This window comes from Microcaecilia unicolor, chromosome 8, assembly GCF_901765095.1.
Source record: "Microcaecilia unicolor chromosome 8, aMicUni1.1, whole genome shotgun sequence".
NCBI classification, from domain to species: domain Eukaryota; kingdom Metazoa; phylum Chordata; class Amphibia; order Gymnophiona; family Siphonopidae; genus Microcaecilia; species Microcaecilia unicolor.
The window spans coordinates 17,686,191-17,711,053 of record NC_044038.1 but is presented as its reverse complement, the minus strand read 5'-3'; the positions used below and the strand labels follow the sequence as shown (position 1 = coordinate 17,711,053).

The 24,863-nt window shown below is 46.5% G+C and overlaps 1 protein-coding gene across 2 annotated transcripts in view; it reads right to left on the bottom strand.

Moving 5' to 3' along the window:
• Positions 1–24,863, bottom strand: part of MAD1L1 (mitotic arrest deficient 1 like 1) — a 1,314,438-nt gene that overhangs the window by 538,371 nt on the left and 751,204 nt on the right. The window contains exons 1-2 of one of the 2 annotated variants that reach the window (XM_030212096.1): positions 6,418–6,438; positions 6,186–6,326 (exon numbers count right to left, since the gene is read on the bottom strand). The exons of the other annotated variant lie outside the window; for it this stretch is intronic. Coding sequence (XP_030067956.1) covers positions 6,186–6,314 — 129 coding nt within the window. The 5' untranslated portion in view covers positions 6,315–6,326; positions 6,418–6,438. Of the gene's footprint in view, positions 1–6,185; positions 6,327–6,417; positions 6,439–24,863 lie in introns of those variants that run through there. 2 annotated transcript variants of the gene reach the window in all.

The following is a 24,863-nucleotide window of genomic DNA, read 5'->3' as shown; positions in this document are numbered from 1 at the left end:
ACGTGTCATAAAAGATTACTAAGAAGTAAAATCCACAATAACAAAATTATATGCCCAACCCAAAATACTATTTATTTTATTGCATTTGTATCCCACCTTTTTGCGGGCTCATTGTGGCTTACAATATGAAATGAATGATAGAAATACAATTTGTTACAAATTGGTTATGCATTACATTGTGCAGAGTTATGCGAGACAATCGAGGTGTCGTTAAGGAATGTAACAATGGAACATAAACATTGAAACATTGGAAGGAGACTATGGGAGCTTAGAGGGCAATATTAAGGCATAAAAAACATATTTCTGTGAGTAAAGGTATGAGTGATGTGAGATTACGGGGGATGAGAGTTCAGAAGTGGATGTATGATGCATTAATGAACAGTAAGTGTGGACTTTATGTGTTTACTTGGGAGAAATTAAGAATTCTATGACAATAATTTACAGAAGAAACCTGTTGTCATTTGTTTTAGCTCTGCTTTTTATGTTAGGGGGGGGGGGGGGCTATGATGTGATGGAAAAGTGGCTGAAATACGTATGGTGTGGACGAGTGGGGGAATACTGTTAAAAAGAGTTTTAAATGGTGTAAGGTATACTGGCACAGTACTGCATCATTTTTATAATGATGCTTATTTGATCTCAGTTGAAGCCGGTGAAATGCATGCATGCATGATGTGTGTTCCCCATTGTTCTAGTGGCTGTGCAGGCCAGAAAAAAGCTCCAGGTGGTTGTAAATTAAAAACCCATGAGATTTAGGGACACAATGATGAGAAGTCAATTAGATCTGTAGGCTGGAAGGAGGTCCAGTATTATCAGGCACAAGGAATATTTCATTGGGTGAAAGTTAAATGTACTCACTCTGCTGCTCCCCAGTATCTCTCCACACTCGTCCATCCCTACACCCCTTCCTGTGCACTCCGCTCCATGGATAAATCCTTCTTATCTGTTCCCTTCTCCACTACTGCCAACTCCAGACTTCGCGCCTTCTGTCTCGCTGCACCCTACGCCTGGAATAAACTTCCTGAGCCCCTACGTCTTGCCCCATCCTTGGCCACCTTTAAATCTAGACTGAAAGCCCACCTCTTTAACATTGCTTTTGACTCGTAACCACTTGTAACCACTCGCCTCCACCTACCCTCCTCTCTTCCTTCCCGTTCACATTAATTGATTTGATTTGCTTACTTTATTTATTTTTTGTCTATTAGATTGTAAGCTCTTTGAGCAGGGACTGTCTTTCTTCTATGTTTGCGCAGCGCTGCGTATACCTTGTAGCGCTATAGAAATGCTAAATAGTAGTAGTAGTAGTAAATTCAAGCAAGGGAGGCAATAGTGACATTGCTAAAAAGCTGAAGATCCCGTTCCCACAGGGGACTGCTTTAGGAAAGGCAAAAGATTTTCTGTCCAGTGGCGTACCAAGGGAGGGGCGGTGGGGGCGGTCCGCCCCGGGTGCACGCCTTGGGGGGGTGCTGCACGCCTGTCGGCTCTTTGTTTTCATGCTCCCTTTGCCCCGGAACAGGTTACTTCCTGTTCCGGGGCAGAGGGAGCATGAAAATGAAGAGCCGGCAGGCGCGCAGCACCCCCCTCCCAGCAGCGTGCACCCGGGAGGGGGGTGGGGTTCATTCGCTGGAGGATCGAGGGGGTTGTCGCGCTGTTCCGGGGGAGGCGCTGCACTCGGGGTGGGCGGGGCGAATCGGCGATCCGCCCCGGGTGTCAGCCCCCCCTAGGAACGCCACTGTTTCCGTCACAGGACAAATTTTATCTTTTTTTGAATTTGAATCTTGAAACCATTTCGATGATGTCCACAAATTTACGGTTGCCTTTGTGATTTTCCTTAGTGTTTGGCAAAAGCATGCTTGGGAATAAGGTAACACGAAGTCATATAACAAGAAATAAACTAATTAGATTTCTTGGTAACGGCTTAAGGTTTCACACTCAGAAGCCATTAAAACTAGAATTCTCATTTCATTTGTTACAGAGGCACCAGTGCAGTCCAAATGTTATTACATTCCTGGGAGATGGATCTCTACTTCAGAACCCAATCGACTCTAGGTCACTAGAGTTCCTGTCGAGAGTGAAGTGAGCAATATACTGCAATGCATTTCACCCATCACCCAGTGGATACTCTCACTGAACACTCTGATTAACAACTGACCAACAGAGACCAGCTAAGAGAGAATCCAATACTCAATCTACTATGGGTTGGGATGAGGTATGCATTTTATTAGTCTGCAAACTAGTACTCTGTAAATTGTATTTGAAGTTTATAGATTACTCTTTTTCCTTAGGGCACTTGTTTTGGCACTGTCCCTCCGTGGTGGCCTTTTGGACTAGTTTATTTGGTCCATGATGATACCCCAAAGCCCTATTATACTATTTGGTGGTAGCCTGATGGACCCAGCCACCCCTTCTGGGTTTAAGAGCTTTATGCAATATGAAGGTTGTTTGCACTAAATTCAATCCTTACTACTTGAATAGACTCTGTGGTCCCCTCATTGCAACAGTGGCGGGCTACCATGATAACTCAAATGTGCATGGACCATATAACAGTTAAGGATTTTTCTCATTCTACTGGGCGCCAATTCCAAACCGTCTGGGAACTTTTTGGGATGACTCTCCCCCCGAGAGCTTGTAGTTTTCTTTTGAACATTTAGGGCCGCTTTTGCCAAGCTGCGGCAAAAGCGGGCCGATGCTGGAGCTGGCGGCGTGTGTTTTACACGTACGCCGAGGCCCCCTTTTACCACAGCTGGTAAAAAAGGAAGTTTTGCCTTCCTGCAGGTAATGGTCGTGCGGCAAGTAAAGCACTTCCTGTGTTGCACCCATTGAGGTGGCGGTAAAGGTCCTGCATTAACCCAGCAGTAACCGGGCAGGATTACCACCGGGTACACTCTACTGCTACAAAAATACATACATTTTTGTAGCGCTGAAAATGATGGCGACTAGGGGTGGAAAGTACTGGCGGTATTTCCTGTATAGCGATTGGTAAGCCCACATTGGGCTTACCGTCGCTCAGTAAAAGAAACCCTTAGTACTGTTATAGAGTCCTAGGCGTCTAGGATTTCAAGGGAGGGGGGGAGAGGGCCGGATGCTTTTGTTATAATGTTTTTGCTTTTCAAAACACATGGCTGACAATGACATTACTGTATTCTCAGTATTTTGTGATGTTCAATTCTTTCACAAAGAATAAAAATCATTTACACATAGATTACTCCTTTTTTTAATAGGTCAGTCACTGTAACTGCTGCAGACAGATTATTGCAATGTCATATTTGCTGGCTGTTCAAAATCTCTTATTAAAAAATTACATAGGGCGGATCCAAGATGGCCGCACCTCACTAAGTCGCTGCAGGTCGGGACCTTACCTTAACAATGCCTAAACGTCGTGGGAGAGTAGCGGCAAGAGCTTCCCCGCTCCCCACCCCACTGCCTGGATCTATTGATCGATTCTTTAGACCTGCGGGTTTTGCCTCTTCTAGCGGGATGCTGCCAGCTGGAAATGCCGTCGAACTGGAAACTTCGGCTTCCTTTGGCCCGGATGTCACGCTAAGCCCCGCAATGCGTTCGCCTCCTCCCCAGCCGATTGGCGCGAGCTCCTTCCTCATTGAATCGACAGGGTCTACCCCGGAAGGTCTAGAGGGCCCTGTAGAGCGTCGATTGGAAGCACAGCAAACATCTGAGAAGGGAGCGGAGGGCATTTTGCCCGGTGAGACGCCACGGAGGGAGGAGAGAGAAGCTGAGGAACAAAGTCGGATTACAGAGTTGACTCCTAAAAGGTTTGAAATTCCAAAAGAGTTAGTGGAAAAAACCAAAAGATGTGACATTAGATAAGTTATGGGATCTGGTTTCAAATTTGGGTCAAATTTTTCTTAAGCAAAATAATGAGATACTACCAAGATTAAAATCTCTGGAGATTGAAAGTAAAAAAAAAGAAGAGGAGTTTAAAGATTTGAAAGAAAAAATTGTGAAATTAGAGGTGAATATGGATAAAAAAATATCGAATATGGAAGGAATTCAAACCACGATGATAAAAGATTTGACCAGTTTGAGGATGAAGACTGAAATATTTGATAATTATACAAAAAGCTATAACTTAAGATTTATTAATTTTCCCAGATTAAATAATGTAACTCCTCAAGAAATGTTGAAACGTTATTTGCGTGAGATTTTGGAGATTCCTGAACAAAATCTACCACCTTTTACCTTGGTCTATTACATTCCTGGGAAAGACCCGAATCAGATACCTGAAAAACCAATTGACATTTCTCTTTTGCTTGAAACTACTGACTCTGAACTTGCCTCGGCCGCCACGTTGGTGGCGACCGTGGCATTGCTGCCAGATAAGAATTGGATATTCCGCATGTTTTTCCGTAATAAAGATAAACCCTTTTTAGGGTTTAAAATCCTTTTGTTTCCAGATGTCTCCAAGGAGACTAGACGGCGGAGGAAACAGTTCTTGCTCCTAAAGCCTGAAGTGTTGCACTTGGGGGGTACCTTCTTTTTGAGATACCCCTGCAAGTGCATAATAAGACTTGGGGGCAAAAAATATGTATTTATGGAACCAACTCATGTTTCCGCACTTATAGCCTCAGCTAAATTAGATAAACGCTAAAATAATTTTAGGCATCACTTCTTATTGGAGTGCGATAACTGTTTAAAATTTTTCTGTTGTTAATGTCCAGTATTTTTTTTTCCTACATTTTGGATCCTTTAATTATGGACTTGAGTGTTAATTTCCTGGAGTGAATTTATTTTACTTTTGGTGTTAAAGTTTTCCTAGAGATAGATTTATATTTACATATGACACTTTCTAAACAAGATGTTTCTTGTAATAATTTGAATAAGTGAATAAATAAATAAATTTAAAAAAAAAAAAAAATTACATAGGGTTCAGAATTACTCTTGCTTGATTGATATACTCAGCTGATGAATTTGATAAAATTTCTCCTTTATTTCTAAAACTTCATTGGTTTCCCATTGAGGCTCAAGTGCAATTTAAACTTTGCACGTTGATTTTCAAAATTCTGTATGGTGTTGAGGGCAAGTTGGCCCTGGTGGTGATAATCCCTTTGCCGCCAACACAAGTTCATGGAAACAGCTCTTTTAGCATCAGACAATGCCAATTTTATTATACTTTTGCCAAAATGGAACACAGACTTAACACAAGCAGTGGAGTTAGCCCAGCAGTATCCACTACTACAGCAGGCATCCCCCTTCTCTCCCACTCTCAGTTCATCTATCCCAACAATCAAATATCCCAAAATATTTCAGGGAAAACCTTCTTGGACAATACCTTCATGCGGTCATACCCAGGCCACTCTGTTAACCACATTCCTAGCGTCTCGCCTGCCTTTTAGGGAATACTTAGAGAATTCCCTCCTTCCTCTCCTCCTGTTTGTCTGCAAAACCCTTTTCTAGGGCTGAGGACTGTCGGATGCTTCTAGAACCCCACCCTTCTTCTGTCTCAGGTAAATGATATCATCAGCCCTCTTACTTTCTAAAGTGCTTAGGGCTAGACTACAATTCCCAGAAGACCTTGCCCCGCTCCCTTGGCTCTAGCTACTGTGGAGTTCAAGAAGCCTATTCACTCCTCCCCCATTGATCACAGACATACTTTCTCCTATTAGATAAGCATTCCTTTGCTGCTATCCCAGACAGGAATCCTTGTACCTAGACTATAGCCGGGCTGATCCTATTCTCCTTTCACCTCTTGGCCACTCCTGTGACTCTTTAGGTGTCACAATGGTAATGCATTACACATGTCAGATCTAATTCATGTATCTACTAGTCGAAGATTCTCAAAATCACTTGTTGCTTTATTTTCCAACTGTTAGGAACATAAAATATTATAAGAAGCTAAACACCTTTTCTGTATCAAGCCCCTTTAGTATGGAATGCATTGCCCACCTCAATTACGAAGATAAGAAAAGCTTATAATTTAGGAAAGCCTTAAAAACGTCTCTCTTTCAGAAGTTTCTTTTAAAGTAAATTTTAACTGAACCAGTTTATATTTAGCTGTTACAATTTTTAATATGTGCTTTCTTGTTCGCTAGGAATGGAAGAGATTCCTTTCCTTTGTGATCCACATTGAACCATGCAGGTAACTGCAGAATATACGTATCATAATAATGTAATGCACCTCAATGTACATCTAGCTTCTGATCTGTGGTGCCGCTCTCCACCTTACGACCTACCTCCATCTCAGCATTCTGAGCGTGCACCTTCTGTAACATCTCTTCAGCATCACGCACACGCCGGCTCAACTGTGGCGAGTACTCGGATGACATTAGCTCACTGTCATACGAATCCAGAATTGCTCTCATCCCATCTCGTTCCTGCCCAAAAGAGAAAAATATGGGTCAAAAACAGTTGAGTCAAGCCTGCCCAGAAGAGGAACTTCACCCATAAACTACCCCTATAGCTCACCAAGAAACCTTAGAAAACAAATTCTGAGATGAAGATCTGAAGGTACATTAACTGAATAAACAGAGAGCTGGACAGTGCAAAACAAATGCCTTATTTTTTAAAGGAACAGCTCTTTTGGCAAATGTTTTTCAGCCAAACAGAGCAAGTTTGTAAAATCATCTGAACTTAAGTTAACTGTATTGGTATTTCAGGGATCACAGTATAAGGGCATGTCTGGCAACCCTGGAAGGGCTTCCATTTAACAGATATCTATGTTCTATCCAGTGGCGTTCCTACGGGGGCTGACACCTGGGGCGGATCGCCGATGCGCCCCGCCCCCCCCCCGGAACAGCGCCACCCCCCCCCCCCCCCCGGCGAAAAAAAACCCCGATCCCCCGGTGAAACCCCCCCCCCCGGGTGCACGCCGCTGGGGGAGGGGGGGGTGCCACGCGCCTGCCGGCTCTTCGTTTTCATGCTCCCTCTGCCCCGGAACAGGAAGTAACCTGTTCCGGGGCAGAAGGAGCATGAAAACGAAGAGCCGGAAGGCACGCGGCACCCCCCCAGCGGCGTGCACCTGGGGCGGACCGCCCCCCACCGCCCCCCTTGGTACGCCACTGGTTCTATCCCTCCTGATTTTGCCCACACCTTTTTCAGTAGTAGCTCAAGGTGAGTTACATTCAGGTACACTGGATATTTCTCTGTCCCAGGAGAGCTCACAATCTAAGTTTGTAGCTGAGGCAATGGAGGGTTAAGTGACTTGCCCAAGATCACAAGGAGCAGCAGCAGGATTTGAATTGGCCACCTCTGGATTGCAAAACTGGTGCTCTAACCACTAGGCCACTCCTCCAGGTTGTCCCTGTTTAGAAAATGTGCCAAAGCAACATTTCAGTACCACTTAGGCTAACAAGCTGTCAGCTGTGAAGCTGTAAATCTATACAGATACCAAATTCTGCTGTATCTTTTATACAGCAGCAGCTTCATACCCAGAGCCAAGACTCCAGCTGGATAATCTGTCTCCAACCAAGATACTGGAAATGCATTTCAAGGCTTTCGACAGTGCCCAAACAGCTCCAGCTAGGCTGAGAACAGTGCGAGTATCTTGTCAGTACAAACCGAGATTCCAATAGTGCTGGATCTTTCAGAAAAGACATGAACCACCACTGTGGCATCTCAGTGCTACTTAGGGGCCGATGTACCAAAAGGTATTTCTGATTTTGTCTCTGTGGGAAAATGAATCAGCACATCTGGCCTCAGATTTCCTGAAATGTCCCTGCCAAAACAAATACGCATTTTCATTTCTCTATCATAGTTAGGACTTGCCGCTCCGAGCGCTCAAAAGGCAAAGCACAAGAACTAAACAAATCACAGATTGCTCACAGCAGTGTCCTGTCAATGGCAGCTTAGAGTCCAGAAACGTGACATCACAACGATATTTTTCATACATATCAGCTACAACTTTCAGCAATGCAAATGTTCTCGTACAAGAAGACAGGCTAACAATTAGAAATCCACCTACATTTCTATTTAATTTATTGCATTTGTATCCCACATTTTCCCACCTCTTTGCAGGCTCAATGTGGCTTACAATACATCAAGAATAGTGGAAATATAGTAAAAATAGACATTTAGTGCCAAAATACTGAAACATATCTCCATTTCCTTTGGTCTGGAAAGCTCATGAACCTCAATCTGATTATTTTTCATAATATCTTCTAAAAGACCAAGAAAAGAAAGATTCCAGTTTTCTCCATAGCCAGTAGGTTGGCTAGATAAGCATATCAAGCACGCACACATTCGCTTCTAAAATAAAAATATTTGGGAAATCTGTGATCTGAAAATCTCAAATCGACAGAGAATGTTATCAGCAAAATACTGCATTAAAATAAGGGGGGAAGAAAACATGGAAAGATATAAGACAACATTGGGAAAACAGGCGTAAGTAAACATTCCCCAATCATTTATAATGTAAAAAAAAAAAAACTAAAACTTTAATTTAGTGAATATCGGTGGAGTCAATAAAAAAAAGAGCATAAAATGGGGAAACGGAGAGGAGATGCAGAGAGTACAGAAGAATAACGGAAAATAAGTCCAATGACAGGCATACCGTAGAGGGAGCTCCAATCGAGATAAACAGGCTGATGTCATAAGATATGCTAAGCTTTAAACATCTTTTTACTCACCCCTTAGTATAACATTTTAGGTATTAAAATTTTACTCAAGATTTAATAAGGTTTTTAGCACTACAATCCCCTTTAAATGAAAGGATGAGCTATTGGAGTGAAGGAGTGGCCTAGTGGTTAGGGTGGTGGACTTTGGTCCTGGGGAACTGAGGGACTGAGTTCAACTCCCACTTCAGGCACAGGCAGCTCCTTGTGACTCTGGGCAAGTCACTTAACCCTCCATTGCCCCATGTAAGCCGCATTGAGCCTGCCATGAGTGGGAAAGCGCAGGGTACAAATGTAACAAAATAAAATAGATACTATTGGAGATTCTACATGGAATGTTGCTACTATTGGAGATTCTACATGGAATGTTGCTGTTCCACTAGCAACATTCCATGTAGAAGGCTGCGCAGGCTTCTGTTTCTGTGAGTATGACGTCCTGCACGTACGTGCAGGACGTCAGACTCACAGAAGCAGAAGCCTGCGCGGCCACATTGGTGATCTGCAAGGGCCAACTTCTACATGGAATGTTGCTAGAGGAATAGCAACATTCCATGTAGAATCTCAAATAGTAGCAACAGTGGAGGAGTGGCCTAGTGGTTAGGGTGGTGGACTTTGGTCCTGGGGAACTGAGGGACTGAGTTCAACTCCCACTTCAGGCACAGGCAGCTCCTTGTGACTCTGGGCAAGTCACTTAACCCTCCATTGCCCCATGTAAGCCGCATTGAGCCTGCCATGAGTGGGAAAGCGCGGGGTACAAATGTAACAAAAAAAAACAATGCAGGGGAGGTGCAGCAATAAGCTGAAGGCTTAACTCTTTTTTTTTTTTTTTTTTTATAGTATTTGAATGATGGAAATTTAACTTCTGAGTTAGAAGAAAACAGAGACCTGGCAATCTAAGCTAAGTTATTTTGATTCTTGATTTTTGAGCTGGTTTTGAAAAGCTTTAAGCCTAATAGTCAAGTTTTACGCTGAGTCACTAAGGAGGATTTTGCCGATGATGAAGTCCTGCTCCTGTATGACTTTGGATCAGCATTAGGAGCTTCTCGAGGCTTTTCCTCCATCAGAAGATCAATTGTGCCTGCGCTGTTTGTAATAAGAGTACCCTCTACTATTATGTTGGATATTCCTTTAATTTTGGGTACCTCTTCCTCCACCAATAGTATTTAGTTCAAACCTATGGTAATGTGCCAGTGCCATCATGCCGGGACCTAGAGTTTCTGAGAACCCAAATTTGGGGATGATGCTGGCACAGCACCAAAACTAAGCTTTAATGATCTATTTTACTCATATTTTTCACATTACTTTTTACCTCTACCGATAAACTTTATCAACAACTCATCTTCTTGGGAAAAAGGAGGAGAGGGGAAGGACCAAAGCTAAAGAATACAGAAATTATATAAAATAAAGCAACGCTCAGAAGTCAGCGATTCTATTCTGCTATTTCTATTTCGCTTTTAACTTGCGATTCAAAGTGGATCACAGAGTAAAGAGATATCCCAACTGGATAGAATTACATTAAAATCAATAATCTAATCTTAATTTTAAAAATCTGTCTAAATCATTTTTATAAAACATAAAGAAACAAACAAATAAGTTTTTAAGACCTTTCAAAAAGAACTGTAAGGAGTAGTTAAGCGAACTGATGTAGGTAGACTATTCGATATTTTTGTGCCTTGGCAGGCAAAAGAATGTACTACTACTACTACTTAACATTTCTAAAGCGCTACTAGGGTTACGCAGCGCTGTACAATTTACATAGAGGGACAGTCCCTGCTCAAAGAGCTTACAATCTAGTAGACAAGTGACGATCAAATTGGGCAGTCTGGATTTACTGACGGTAAGAGTTAGGTGCCGAACGCAGCATTGAAGAGGTGAGCTTTAAGCAAAGACTTGAAGATGGGCAGGGAGGGGGCTTGGCGTAAGGGCGTAATGTACCCAGACAGACTTCAGTTGCATGCCAGGATTTTCATGAGTGAGAAGAGACAAACGGATTCTGCAAAAGTTGATAGCTTTGCACTAAACTGCCGACTGCCACTGAAATAAGTACCTAGGATGGGGTGCCAATTTACAGAATCGCCGCCTTAGTGCTTTGATAAGGCTTGCACCTAAGTGTGTACAAGAAGTAACATGATCAAACCTATTAGCATAGCAAGGAAACCTGATAACTGTATACTGAATTGTTTGGAGCAGCAGGCAGTGAACCAGGGAAGTCTGGTTCAAATCCCACTGCAGCTCCGTCTGATTTTGACAAACTTAGGGGCCCTTTTACTAAGCCACGTAAGTGTCTACGCGTGCCAACGAATGCCAAAATGGAGTTAAAGCCTGGCTAACACGTGGCTCTTTCGGTAATTTTTATTTTCAGACGCGTGTATCAGATGCGCACCAAGTGGCATTTGACACACGTAAGTCTTTACCGCACGGTTACTGCGTGAGACTTTACCGCTTGGCCAATGGCCACGTAAGCGTCTACGCGTGCCAACAAGCGCCAAAATGGACTTAAAGCCTGGCTAACACGTGGCTCTTTCGATAATTTTTATTTTCAGACGCGTGTATCAGATGCGCACCAAGTGGCATTTTACACACGTAAGTCTTTACCAAACGGTTACTGTGCGAGACTTTACCGCTTGGCCAATGGCTGGCGGTAAGGTCTCAGACCCAAAATGGACGCACACCAATTTTGATTTTCATGCATGTCTATTTTTTGGCAAAAACTTTTAAAAGGCCTTTTTTACAGGCACACTAGAAAATGGACCTGCACGCGCCCAAAACCCACACCTACACTACCGCAGGCCGTTTTTCAGCGCACCTTAGTAAAAGGACCCCTTAGGGCCCTGTTTACTAAGGTGCGCTAGCGTTTTTAATGTGCATTAAAAGCTAGAAATGCCCATATATTCCTATAGGTGTCTCTAGCGTTTAGCATGCGTTAATTTTTAGCGAGTGCTAAAAACGGTAGTGCGCCTCTAGCGTGGCGTAGTAAACAGGGCCCTTAGACTCTATGCCCTCTGGGCATAGGAAAATACCTACAGTAACTGAATATAACTCACCCTAAGCTACTACTGAAAAAGGCATGAGCTAGATCCAAAATTCCTCTTTTTTTCCCTTTCTCAGGGGTGACAGTAATCCTCTGTTATTCCTGGCTATCAGTTCATTGCACGGATTTCCTCCCACTTTGGAACGCGGTGAAGGAATTTGTGTTGTGTTGATTCTGTTGGTTTTAATTGTAACGTGAGTTGTGATTTACTTATTATGCTTTTTGTTTTTTATTTAATACTGTATTTCTATGTTTTATATGTTGGTAGCCTGTATTTGCAAATGTACAAAAAAAATGGCGGGTTAAAAATTGTAGATAAAATTTAGATTCAATTAATATCCACATCAAGCTTAAGTCCTCCATGTAGGAGACAAATCAAGACCAAAAGCTAAACCATCTTATATTAGAAGTAAACAAAAAAATGTGCATGAATTATGCGTAATGACATGTGTCATTCTTCTCTGTATGCATATCTCAGTGGGCTGAGGACAGGTGAAGTGTGTGGGTTTTCTAATATGTTTTGTATAATTCAGTAGTTATTTCGTATTGTTTGTATTTTAGTCAAAAATGTAATAAAGTTACAAAGAAGCAAAAAAAAAAAAAATTCACGCTAGTACATACTGAGCTCATTCATACAGAGGGGAAAGATAAACTGACCCCCCCCCCGAGTTAACATCGGCTCCTGAAGCAAACCTACCGGTGGTCTCAGGAACTGGCTTATTGTTAAGGAAGAATGCCTAGCTGACAAGGATTTAAAAAAAAAGCCCTCACACTTAACATTCCAATACTTTACATACCCGGGTATTTTTCAAAGAACATATCCCAACCAGGGGCGTAGCCAGACAACAGATTTTGGGTGGACCTAGGCAAGAAGTGGGTGGGCACCAAGTGTTCTTCCCCCCACACACCACCACCACGAAAATATCCCAGCTGGTGGGAAAACGCTTCTTTCTACCTTGGTAGTCTGCAGCAGGCATGCGCTGAAAACTGAGCATGCGCAGGTGCCGGTATAGTGGAGAGTAGCATTTTCGTTACCGTCTTCAGCTGGTGGAGCTTGGGATTCCCACTAGTTATCGCTAAACGTGTGCTACTGTTAGGTGGGCCTGAGCCCTAAGTGGGTGGGCCCTGGCCCACCCAGGCCCACCTGTGGCTACGCCACTGATCCCAACTGCAATATCCAGGATGTGGCAAAATACACTGCCTCCGTTTCTTCTGTGTAGATTTTGCTATATCCAAAAATATTATGATTTTCAGATCATTAAACAATTCTGTCCTATGCCTAAAAAGTAACTGCAGAACCTAATCCCCATCTTGCTCCAATAGAAAATTCATTATTTACACTGTAGTGTAACCTGATCCTTCCAGATCTTTCCAAAAATGCAGTTAAATCTAAACTGTCCATAGACATCTCTGGGACATCCTGTAGGTAAGTTGAAGGTAGTTCTTCCTAATGGCGATCAGACACATAAACGGCAAGTGACTGACTCACCTGCAAATGCGCAGTAGAGACTTCCCTCTCTGTCCCGCCCTCGCGTCAAGACGCGATGACGTCAGAGGGGGGAACAGAGAGGGAAACGGAGTCGGAGTCACTGTCGGACGCTGCCGCCTGGAAATGAACATCGCGCGCACCAACCTCCACCCCCCAACCCCGCCGCCGCTCCCTCCCCCCTCCGTATCGGGCCCCCTGCACTGACCTGACAGTGCCTCTCACCTCCGTGTGGAAGCGCTGCAGGCAGTGCAGGGGGCCCGGCACGGAGGGGGGAGGGAGCGGCGGCGAGGAGGGTAGCTGGAAATCTCGCCCGTTTTAACGGGCTTAACGGCTAGTATTTTGTAAATGATCCTAGTTAGCAAGCACTACGGTATATATCGTAACTACAATTAGGACTTAAACCTCAGGTGCCAGAGTCGCCATAGCACCTAGAAATTGATCTTGGTGTCTGGGATTTCATGTCCTCCGGTTCTAGATGTTTCTTCCCTGCAAGATGAACTTTTCTGACATCTGCACCACGCTGCTGCTGAACTCTGAATTTGAGCTATACTGACAAATTTACAAGGGAATTCTGTTAATTAAGTTCCTCTTATATGTGCTCTTCATCTCCACAGTCCTGACTGCGCCTTGTGCCTGAATCAAAACTACTTGAGTAGGTACGCCACGCCACGCCTCTGAATCTATTCAAATTCAAGCAAAAAGCCCAAGTTTTTCAAGCTGCTTTTCGATCTTAACCGCTTATTCACCTGTTTAATACCCGTGTTTTAATCCTTCCCATAACAAATGAAACTCCCTAATTTTTCATTTGTCTTGTTCGTCTGTCTTGAATAGGTTGTAGGCCTGTTGAGCAAGAAGTCTCTCTTCATGTTTATCCACTCCTACCCTAGCTAATATTTAACCATCTCTCTGACCCTTACGTGCAACTTTCTTCAAATCAATCACCTTACTTTCTAATTCTTCCTACTTTCTTACTCATCTATATGTTACAACTTTACCTTACACCTCACTACCAATTGTAATATTCTAGTACATATTGTGTTGTCATTGCAAGTAGTATACCACGCCATACTTTGTATTGTTGTTCGAATATTTTTACTACTCTAATTGCCTACTGCTCATGTTTGATCTATTCTTACTGTACACCGCCTTGAGTGAATTCCTTCAAAAGGCGGTAAATAAATCCTAATTAATAAATAAATGTTTGTATATAGCTCTACGTATTTCTAGTGGTGCTTTAGAAATGATCAGTAGTAGTAGTGTGTGCCCCTGATTTGAAAACAGGACTCTCCATTTTTCTGAAAGAAACTCCAAGACCCAAGAAAGCAGTCAGTGATGTATTAGTTACAAAATGATACCCACACTTAGTTGAGTCATTTCCTCCCAACCTCGACTCCCCCTTTACCTTTTAGATTCCTTATTTGTATTGGCTCTCAAACTTGATGAAAGTTTGCACTAGTATTCAATAATGGAATCGGGGTGCCTTGATTTCATTATACAACTGCTGCTCTGTGCACTAACATTGGGGACACCCAAAAGGAAGCATAGCATTATAGAACTGTCCCCCTAGCCTGCGACTTTCCTTTCCCTACTGCCCCTGACACTACTTAATTTGATCATTGGTAATCACCTTTTCTTATCCACTCACCTCCATGAGAATCCTAATAGTTCTCAGCACAATGGTGTGTTTTTGTCAAATCCCATGTTTATAACATTTTGCAGGACTCAGATTAGATTTGTTTTCTCTACATATATTTCAAAGACAGATCATGGCACCGTCTCATGCATGGTGCAAACAAAAAAAAACCATAGTAACATAGTAAAACGTGATTTCCAATGATCAAATTAAGTAGTGTCAGGGGCGGTAGGGAAAGGAAAGTCGCAGGCTAGGGGGACAGTTCTATAATGCTGCGCTTCCTTTTGGGCGTCTCCAATGTAGTGCACAGAGCACCAGTTGTATAATGAAATCAAGGCACCCCGATTCCATCAGCGTGCCGAAAAGGAAGATGTGCTCATTTAAGCCAAGTCAATGGCAGACGTAAGCATGCACACCTCAAGGCATGCATCTGATAAGTTGATGATGGACATGCACAATGATGGTCTACCCTCGCCATGCCCATGTTTATACCCTCATTGCAGGTGCCACCTTACTGTATCCAACATAAGACCAAAATCAGGAAATGCACCAGATAATGCAACAACATTACTTTATAGCATATAGGGGGGTCTTTTACTAAGGCACGCAAGTGTTCTTAGCTCACGCTATTTAGGGTACGCTAAACGTTAGACACGTCTACATATTCCTATGGACGTTTTTAATGTTTAGCACGCCCTAAATATTAGAGCGTGCTAAAAACACTAGTGAACCTAGTAAAGAGGCCAATACTGCATTAGTGCACATCACTGCCAATATAGGTGAACCCTGGCATATACAAGGTCTGCACACCTGCTGTATGCTATTTCTAGAATTACCCTTTATGTTTTTTCTGTATCAAGCAGCGCCAGCCTTACGACAAGTTGTGTATAAAATATAAAGTAACCAAAATATTTATGGAATAGTTTTTGCTCAAAATTATTTTATCACAGTTATAAGCCAGGAAAACTACAGCCGTCATACTTTTCACCAAGGAGGGGAAGGAAGAAAAGGAAAATAAAGATACAAATTAATTTGATTCTATAAAGTTAACATAATTGTCCTCGATTTATCATCAAAAGTCTTCCACGTTAGTTAACAAAAGAAAATTTCTGCAAGAATGAATCATGCCTCTCAGTGATTACAAGGGAAAACTCAGGTCACGAATCTGAAACCGCACTATCCACAAGGGCCAGTATGAACCCAGCACTCTTAAATTATCGGTCTCTTGCCTTCAGAGATCTTCTTCAGAGTAATAGCATTCTTTAACACCTACTCTAATTGGTTCATATAAAGCTCCACAGTCAACATTGACCCAGTTAATATCACAAGGCACCAGTGAGGTTTAAAAAAAAAAGAAGGTGGTTGGTAATTCAGTTACAGAGAGTAAGATGGAGGTGGTAGGGAGTCATGGGGGAGGTTTCTGGCAACCTCAGCAGTTCTGAAAGAAACTCATGTTTCAAAAGTATACACAGCAAAGAGCAATACCAACACTATCAATTTAAAGATTATATTTTGGAGTTATGGTTTGTTTTGAAGGACAACAAGAATGTGTAAGGCAGGTACTGTGTTCATCTGTCTGTGAGCTTGTATCACAATGTAAATGAAAGGAAATAGAAGTTTGTGCTGAGGTGTGCTTGTAACCTCTTCTGAGTTTCATGCTGGTTAGTTTTATTTTTGTTACATTTGTACCCCGTGCTTTCCCACTCATGGCAGGCTCAATGCGGTAGGCAATGGAGGGTTAAGTGACTTGCCCAGAGTCACAAGGAGCTGCCTGTGCCTGAAGTGGGAATCAAACTCAGTTCCCCAGGACCAAAGTCCACCACCCTAACCACTAGGCTACTATTTGAGATTCTACATGGAATGTTGCTATTCCACTAGCAACATTCCATGTAGAAGTCGGCCCTTGCAGATCACCAATGTGGCCACGCAGGCTTCTCCTTCTGTGAGTCTAGTGGAATAGCAACATTCCATGTAGAATCTCCAATAGTAGCAACATTCCATGTAGAAGTCGGCCCTTGCAGATCACCAATGTGGCCGCGCAGGCTTCTGCTTCTGTGAGTCTGACGTCCTGCACGTAGGTGCAGGACGTCAGACTCACAGAAACAGAAGCCTGCACAGCCTTCTACATGGAATGTTGCTAGTGGAATAGCAACATTCCATGTAGAATCTCCAATAGTAGCAACATTCCATGTAGAATCGCGCTTTCCCACTCATGGCAGGCTCAATGCGGCTTACGTGGGGCAATGGAGGGTTAAGTGACTTGCCCAGAGTCACAAGGAGCTGCCTGTGCCTGAAGTGGGAATCGAACTCAGTTCCTCAGTTCCCCAGGACCAAAGTCCACCACCCTAACCACTAGGCCACTCCTCCACTCAGGTAACTCAGGAGTTATAAGAAAGCCACACTCACCAGTGGCGTGGCCTGGGTGGGCCCAGGCCCACCAACTTTGGGCTCAGGCCCACCCAGTAGCAGCACACCTATGATGTGGTTGGCAGTGGATCCCCAAGCCCCACCAGCTGAAAACTCCCAACAGCTGTCCCTCCTGGGTACCTTGTAAACAGCAGCGAGAAGCAACTGATACATACTGCTCGCACCGGCCCCACAGCCTTCTTTCTGATGTATTCCCGCCTATGTGGAAACAGGAAGTTGCATCAGGGAATGCTGTGAGGGCCAACATGTCTGATACAAAAAAACCAAAGATCAATGCTGTATGGAACAGGCTAACGGCAGAAATCCCAATCTTTTTTTTTGAAAAAACTTATACCACAGCCCTCATGATATAGATTTTTAATCTCTTAATGCTTTTATACAATTTTTTGAAAGAGTACCCTCAGAAAAGTCCACCTATTTTAAGGCAATGTCGTCAGTTTTGCCCGGTGGCATAGCACATTTTTCATAGGGCTAACTCTTAATCACGAGTGTAAGTGCTATTGCCCGAATCAAAAAGTGCTCCCAAATTATATAGTGTTCAAAAATGAAAAATGTGCACTTATCTTTCAACGTTTTTTTCTAATTTTTTGAAGAAATACTCCACTTGCTCATATAATACCCGGCTTGCTTGTCCAGCTTGCTTCCCAGTCACACAATGTGCGACTGCCCCATCGGCAGGGGAAGTATTTCTTTAAAAAATTCGATTATGGGTCAAAGACGTCCAAGGGTTAGGCACGCCCAAGTCCCGCCTTCGCTACGCCTCCGACACGCCCTCTTGAAATTCGGACATCCTTGCAACGGACCTGCAGTTGGAGACGTCCAAATCGGATTTCTATTATACCGATTTGGACGTCTCCTGGGAGAAGGACGTCCATCTTCCGATTTATGTCAAAAGGTGGACGTCCTTCTCTTTCGAAAATGAGCCCAATAGACACCCTGTTATAGAATTACCCTTACTGCATACACGTAAGAACTTTCTGGTGTACGCACATTCCCCCACATTCTATATATGGTGCCAAATGTTTGGCACCAAACATTAGGTGTGGTGTCAAGACATGCACACAACTAAATTGGTCCACAGCCAGATAAAGCTACGTTTACCGAAATTAGAAATTCCTACATGTAATAAATGACTGCTTCTTGGAGCAGCTGGTCCTGAAACTGACAAGAGGGGAAACTATTTTAGTCCTTTGTGGAATGCAAGGCATAGTATGAGAGGTAACGGTGTTGGGTCTGCTGGGAAACTGTGATCATAACATAATCAAATTTTAGTTGATATCTGGAGTGAAGTCACTAAGGATATCTACTGTGGCAGCATTTAATTTTCGAAAGGGCAGCTATGATAAAATGAGGAAAATGGTTAAAAAGAAGCTAAAAAGATTGTCAGCAAAGGTTAGGACTTAATACCATCTTGAAAGCCCAGACCAGATGTATTTCGAATATTAACAAAGGTGGAAAGAAGAGCAAATGACAGCCAGCATAGTTAAAAGGTGAAACGAAAAAGGTTATCAAACCCAAAAGAACATCCTTCAAATAAAGGAAAAAGGATCCGAATGAAGAAAGCAAGAAGCAACATACTAACTACTACTATAAATCATTTCTATAGTGCTACCAGTCGGACGCAGCACTGCAGAGCATTGATTAAGAAGGCTAACACTAAAATATGAAGAGAATCTTGCCACAGAGGCAAAAACTCATACTAATAATTTTTTCAGGTACATCAAAAGCAAAAAGTCTGTGAGGGAATCCGTGGGGCCGTTAGATCATGAAAGAGCAAAAGGGACACTCAAAAATGACAAGGCTACACTGAAGAGACTGAATGAATGCTTTGCTTCAGTCTGAACCGAAGAACATGTAAGAGATCTAATCATAGTAACATAGTAGATGACGGCAGAAAAAGACCTGCACGGTCCATCCAGTCTGCTGAGGAGGAAGGAGGTGTTTTAGAGAGCTCTGCTGACTTCCAGTGGAAAGGGAGTGAGACCTAGCTCCCTCCCCAAAGATGAGGAGGGTCCCTGGGGAGAAGGCCTCAGGAAAGTCCCAGGCTATGGGGCCTCCTGGGGCCCGGGACCAGAAGGCCGAAAGGAGTGGCTCTCTCCCTGGTTTGACTACCAGAGAGAAGGGAAAGGAGTCCAGTGGACCGAAGGGAGAAGCAGCCCAGTGGAGGCCACCAGAGCATTTCCCCCTCCATGGCCCAGCTTGCGGAAGGTAAGCGAGAAGACAGTGGAGGGGGGAGGAAGATAGTACAGGCCCCAGAAGGGCGCTTCCAAGGAAGGGAGAAGGAAGAGGCGATGGAAGTTTGCCAGAAGCCTTTGCTGGAGGCAGCTGAGAGTGAGAGTGAGGAGAGTGGATCGTCAGATGAGGAGTTCCTTGAAGTGAGCTATGACCCTGATGATCCAGCAAGTAGTGTGGTAAATATTGTAAGACGAATTAAGCTGGTGGAAAAGAAGTAGTGGAGCTAGGAAAACGTCTGAAAATGGCAAGAACTATGTGTTAAATTTGCCCCAGCGGAGCACAGACAAATGTATGTTAAAGAGGAAGCCCGGATATCAAAGTTGTTGGGGAAAAAAGAACACTTGTTGAACTGTTTAAAAAAGGGCTCTGTGAATCCTTTGAGGGAGCTCTATGTTAACCGAGAAAGGATGGCTTCAATACCACAGTCTGGGGGTTCAGGAACACTACAGTTGCAGCAAGCTTCAGTGTCTTCAGCAGCATTAGACTCAAAAGAGTTGTCTGGGTTCAGAGGTGACCCCACTTTAAAATACATGAGACAGTTGGCAACACAGTCTAGAGCACTTACCCAGCAGCCAGAGGATAAGGAGGGCAGCGGCAGGACATGGCTCTGAGGTGGGGGCTGGAGTAGAGATCCTACCTGTGGAGGGGAGGACAGAACTCAGTAACTTTTCAAAACTCCAGATAATGGAGGCAGCAGAGGGAGACGCAGGTAGCAGCCTGTTTTCTACAGAGGTGGTGGTCGAAGTCTCAGAGGGCTTACCTGCAGTTGTGCAAACAGCAGAGACAGTTGCCGTGAAGGAGGCCCTGTTGGAAAAGGGTCAGCAGAGGCAGACTCCGGTATTTTTGGCCGGGTCTGCAATGACTGAAGTGGAAACCGAAGCAGCATGGCATCTGGAGAAGCCCCGCCCACGAAGTCCGGGAGCAGGGGATGTCTTCCCTGAGCATGGAGTAGCTGGCGGTTTACAGGAGAGGGGTCGGAGAGAGAGGAATAGGAGCGGGCAGCAGCTGGGAGCTCATTTGACCAGCTGTCCATTACAAGAGGTGAAATCGGGGGGTGCTAACAGCCAGCCTGTGGCGGAATCAGGAACAGACAAGCCATGCCCCCGGGAAGCGCCAGCCATTGGGAGAACGCAGGAGGGGACTGCACCAGAAGCAAGGGGGAAGTAACCCGATTGTTGAGAGACTTTCGTTGACTACAGAAGTGGACATGGCAAGTCTAACAGATGTGCAGCGGGGTGGTGGAGCAGACCTGCCAGCAGGACGGCTGGGAGCGAGGAGCCAAGGGGAGCGGCGGAGGTTCCGGAGGCTTCGCCCCTGGTGCCGGGGGTTGGAGGGAGTTCGGGGGCAGAGCGAGCAGGGAGTCTGGTATCGCCAGCTGCAGACCTGACTGGGCAGGTGCCAGAGTATCGCCAGGAGACAGAGGAGAGGAGGCGATTAGCCCAGAGGCTGGAGCCTGCAGTGGCAGGGACGAGCCAGGGACGTTCCAGGAAGTGGTGATGGGCAGGACAATCAGTTGGAGGCAGCCCAAGCCGCAGAACTGACTATGGACGTTGCTGGATGTTTGTCTGAGAGGGAAGGGGACGGGGGACAACGGGAGGGGGAGGGGGCGGTGGATATTGAGGAAGGGAGAGGGATGAGGGGAGGGGCAGAGGGACAGAAGGGGGGGGAGGCAGAGGGAAGGGGCTGGAACCAAGTGTGGAGGGGGGGCGGTGGGGGCTGGGGTCCAAGTCCTTTGCGGCAGTAGTCCAGGGAGGGGGAAGCAGGGAGGGGGGGAGATCGGGTGGTTTTGAGGGCCCAGGGAGGGGTTGGGGGGGAGCGGGGGACAGGGGGTGGGACAGCTGCCTAAGCGGCGAAATGTGGTACAGCTCAATGGATAGGGGAGGGGGCAATGCCCTCCAGGGATCGGGTCTTGAGGCTGGTGATGGGGATGGGGTTTATACCCGAGGACTTTTACGCGTGTATACACCCCATCAACATCCCAAATAGACTTGAGCTTCATGACCCAGAGGGGGATGGAAATATTCTGGGAAAGGTACGAGGGGGTGAGGGGAAAGGGGGATGGCGGGCGGACCTCAGGGCCATTCCAGTCAGCAAGGCCGACCTGGTGCAGATCACCCTGCTCGTGAGAAATGATCTATCTCTGGGGCAGATTTAGCCTACTGGCTACAGAGTTACGCGGAGCTGAGATCCCCACTTACAAAGTTACCGGATCCAAGCAGGGTTTGGGCAGGAGGTTGGGGAGCCCTGGTCAAATTGAGACAGAGAGCCATGTGGTCCAGCACATTCCTTCGGCTGCCTTTATCGGTCGTGACAGGATACTGTGCTTTTACAAGGGGCAGCCACGGCAGTGCTTCAGATGTGGTTCGTTTAGGCACTTCAGCATGTCATGCCCAGTGGTAAAGTGTGGAAGATGCGGGGATCAGCATGCCACAGAGGACTGCACCGCGATCAGGTGCAACCTCTGCGGCGGGTTAGGCCATGCATATCGGAACTGCCCTAGGGCGGCCCATAACGAGTGGGATATGTGGGGGAAGGGACGGGAGGGGGGGTAATGGAGGAGGGGATAGGGCAGGGGTGATAGGCAGGGAGGGGCAAGGGGGGAGAAGGAGGGATGCAGGAGGGGGGGCGGCAGGGGGCTGGGTCAGGAGTGGAGCAGGGGGAGAGGGGAGTGGGTACAAGTGCCACAGAGGAAAGGGAAGTTCGGAGGGGGGGGAAGTAGGGGTGGGCAGGGAGGGGCGCTGCAGGGGAAGATGGGGAGGAACAGATTTCAGGTGTGGAGGAGGAGGAGGGATATAGGAGGTTGGGAGGGAGGAGGAAGAACAGGGGGAAGGAGAAGAGGTGGAGTTAATGGAGGAAGAGGGGGCGGCAGGGGGGATTGGAGAGGGCAAACGGAAATATGAGGAAGCACTGGAGGAGGGTACTGGTGGTAGGAAGAAGGGCGGGAAGGCTCTGGGGGGAGGGGAGGGGTGGGGAGGAGGAAGAGGGAAGGGAGGGAGGGAGGGGAAAGGGGAGTAAGAGGAAAGTGAGGGGGCCGGGCAGGTGGTGAAGGCCCAAGTGCAGGCTTGGGGGGACAGAGTGGAGCTAGAGAGGATCTGGAGGACTTGGAGGACTTGGGGGAGGTGGAGGACTCGGAGAGGGGTAGGGGGCGGGGGTGAAGAGGGAGAGGGAGGATCAGGGGGTGGGTCCGGATAGAGCAAAGAAGAAAGGAAGGAAGAAAGGGGGAGGGGGGGGGTAAGTGCAGACAGGACGGCTGCGGGGGGGGGAGGGGGATCTGGCAGGGGATGATGTAGACCGCATAGCAGAGGACCTGCTTCAGGGTAAGAAGGGGTATCCCAGGAGATAAGGAAAGAAGTTTGAGTGCGCAGACCCGTGACTCGCAATGAGGATGGCAGGCTTAGTGTTGACATTTGCCACGCTGAATGTGGCCAGCATCGCCTCTCCGAAGAAGCAGGGTTTAGCGTATGACTGGTTCGCGAGGGTCCAAGCAGTTGCTTCCTGCTCCAGGAGACTCGCTGCGGTCCATTGAGGTGATCAGGCGGGCAAGGCGGGCCTGGAAGTGGGGTCCCTCGGTGTGGGGGTTGGCGGGGGAGAGGTATGGTGGGGTGGGGATCTTATTAAGTCCCACCGGGTGAATATTCAGCGAGTGGTGGAGCTGGGGGTGGGGAGATGTCTGTTGTGGATGCGATTTGGAGGATAGAGCACTGAGGGTGGTGATGTGTACGGGCCCCAAAGCAAGAAGGAAAGGGTGCTCCTCTTTGGGAATATCAAGCCCTACCTATACACTTCGCGCCAAGTAGTCTGGGGGGGAGATTTTAACACATATGCGGAAAAAGGATAGTGGGGGACGATCGGTACAGGTGGCTATGGACGGGGTGAGGCTGGCAGGGATCATGCGGGAGGCGGAGCTGGTAGACGCGCATGTGCCTTCTGTGAGGAACAGGAGGGGTTCACGTTCTTTCGAGGGCAGTGTAAATAGATCGATAGATTCCTGGTAAAGAAGGGGGTTTGTCTGGGGGGTCCACGAACCGTGGATGTGGACTTTTCAGACCACCACATGGTCTCTCCTTCAGGTGGGGGGGGCGGCAGCGCAGAGGCCAGGGAGGGGGTTATGGCGACTAATTTAAAGTGGTTAGGTCGAGCAGGTGCGGGAGGAGTACCGCCGGTTTTTTGGAAGATCAGGTGTCAGTGCAGGGGCATTTCAGTCATTGGGGGAGTGGTGGGATACAGTGAAAAGACGAACGCGGGGATTCTTTCTACAGGCGAGAAGGGAGGGGAGGAAGGACAAAGTTGGGCATGGCAATAAAGAAAAGAGGGACACATTGATTTCACAAGGGGGGAGGGAGGAAGAAATACATGATCTCCAAGCACTCCTGGAGCAGGTACAGTACAAACCGCTACACCTCCTTGGTGTATGACGGGACTTCGGGAAATGTGTAGCCCGGACCCCTTCGCATGCTGCCGGATCGAGGGCGCGCAGGGTGATGGGGGGGTGCGGGATGCACAGGGGGTCCTGCAGGACACCAGGAGGGTATCTGGGGGCAGTGAGGGACACTTTGCGGCGTTCCTTTCAGCCCAGCAGATTGATATGGAGCAGATGGAGTTTGTGGAAGGAACCCCGGGGATAGGTCACGGGGGACCCCAGCTTCAGGCCCTCTTGAACCCGTGGACAGAACAGGAGGTGGAGGAAGCCATCGGGGCTCCACAGGAAGACCTCGCCGGGGGCCGGATGGGCTAACAACTGAGTTCTACCAGGCCTTTAAGGAGCAGCTGCGTGCCGATCCTGGTGAGGTATGGGGGGCAGCCCAGTTGGAGGTTCCTTGCCTAGTTCCTTGACAGAGGCGGCTCTTATCCTACTAAGTAAGGGGAAGGACCCGGCGATGCTGGCCAACTGGCGGCCTATAGCACTGCTTAATACGGATCGAAAAATCTTTGCGCGAATGCTATTCCAGAGAATGAGGCAGGTGTCTGGGGATTTGCTAGCAGCCTCGCAAGCATGTGGGGTTAAAGGGAGAGGGGTCTTGGAAGCTGCAGCGTGGGTGCGGGAGGGGGTAGAACGCAGTAGAGTGGGAGGGCATGGTAGGCTGTTGGTAACACTCGACCAGGAAAAAGCGTTTGATAGAGTGCAGTGGGGGGTCCTATGGAGCATTCTGGAGCGCTATGGGTTTCCGAAGGGTTGGATAGAGCAATTACAGCTACTCTATCGGCATGCGGGGTGTTTTCCCCTGGTTAACGGGTGGAGAGGCAGGGGTTTGAGATAGGGGCAGGGGTCCGACAGGGGTGCCCACTCAGCCCTGTTGTATGCATATGCCATCGACCCTTTTATAAGACGGCTGGAGAAGGGGGGCGGAGGGGCTGGAAGGGGGGAGGGGGGGGACAATAACCAGTTAAGGGTCGTGGCGTATGCAGATGACGTTACAGTGTGGGTAGCGGACCAGAGGGAGGGAGGTAGATTGCAGAACCTGATCCAGGAATACTCGCAGGCAACAG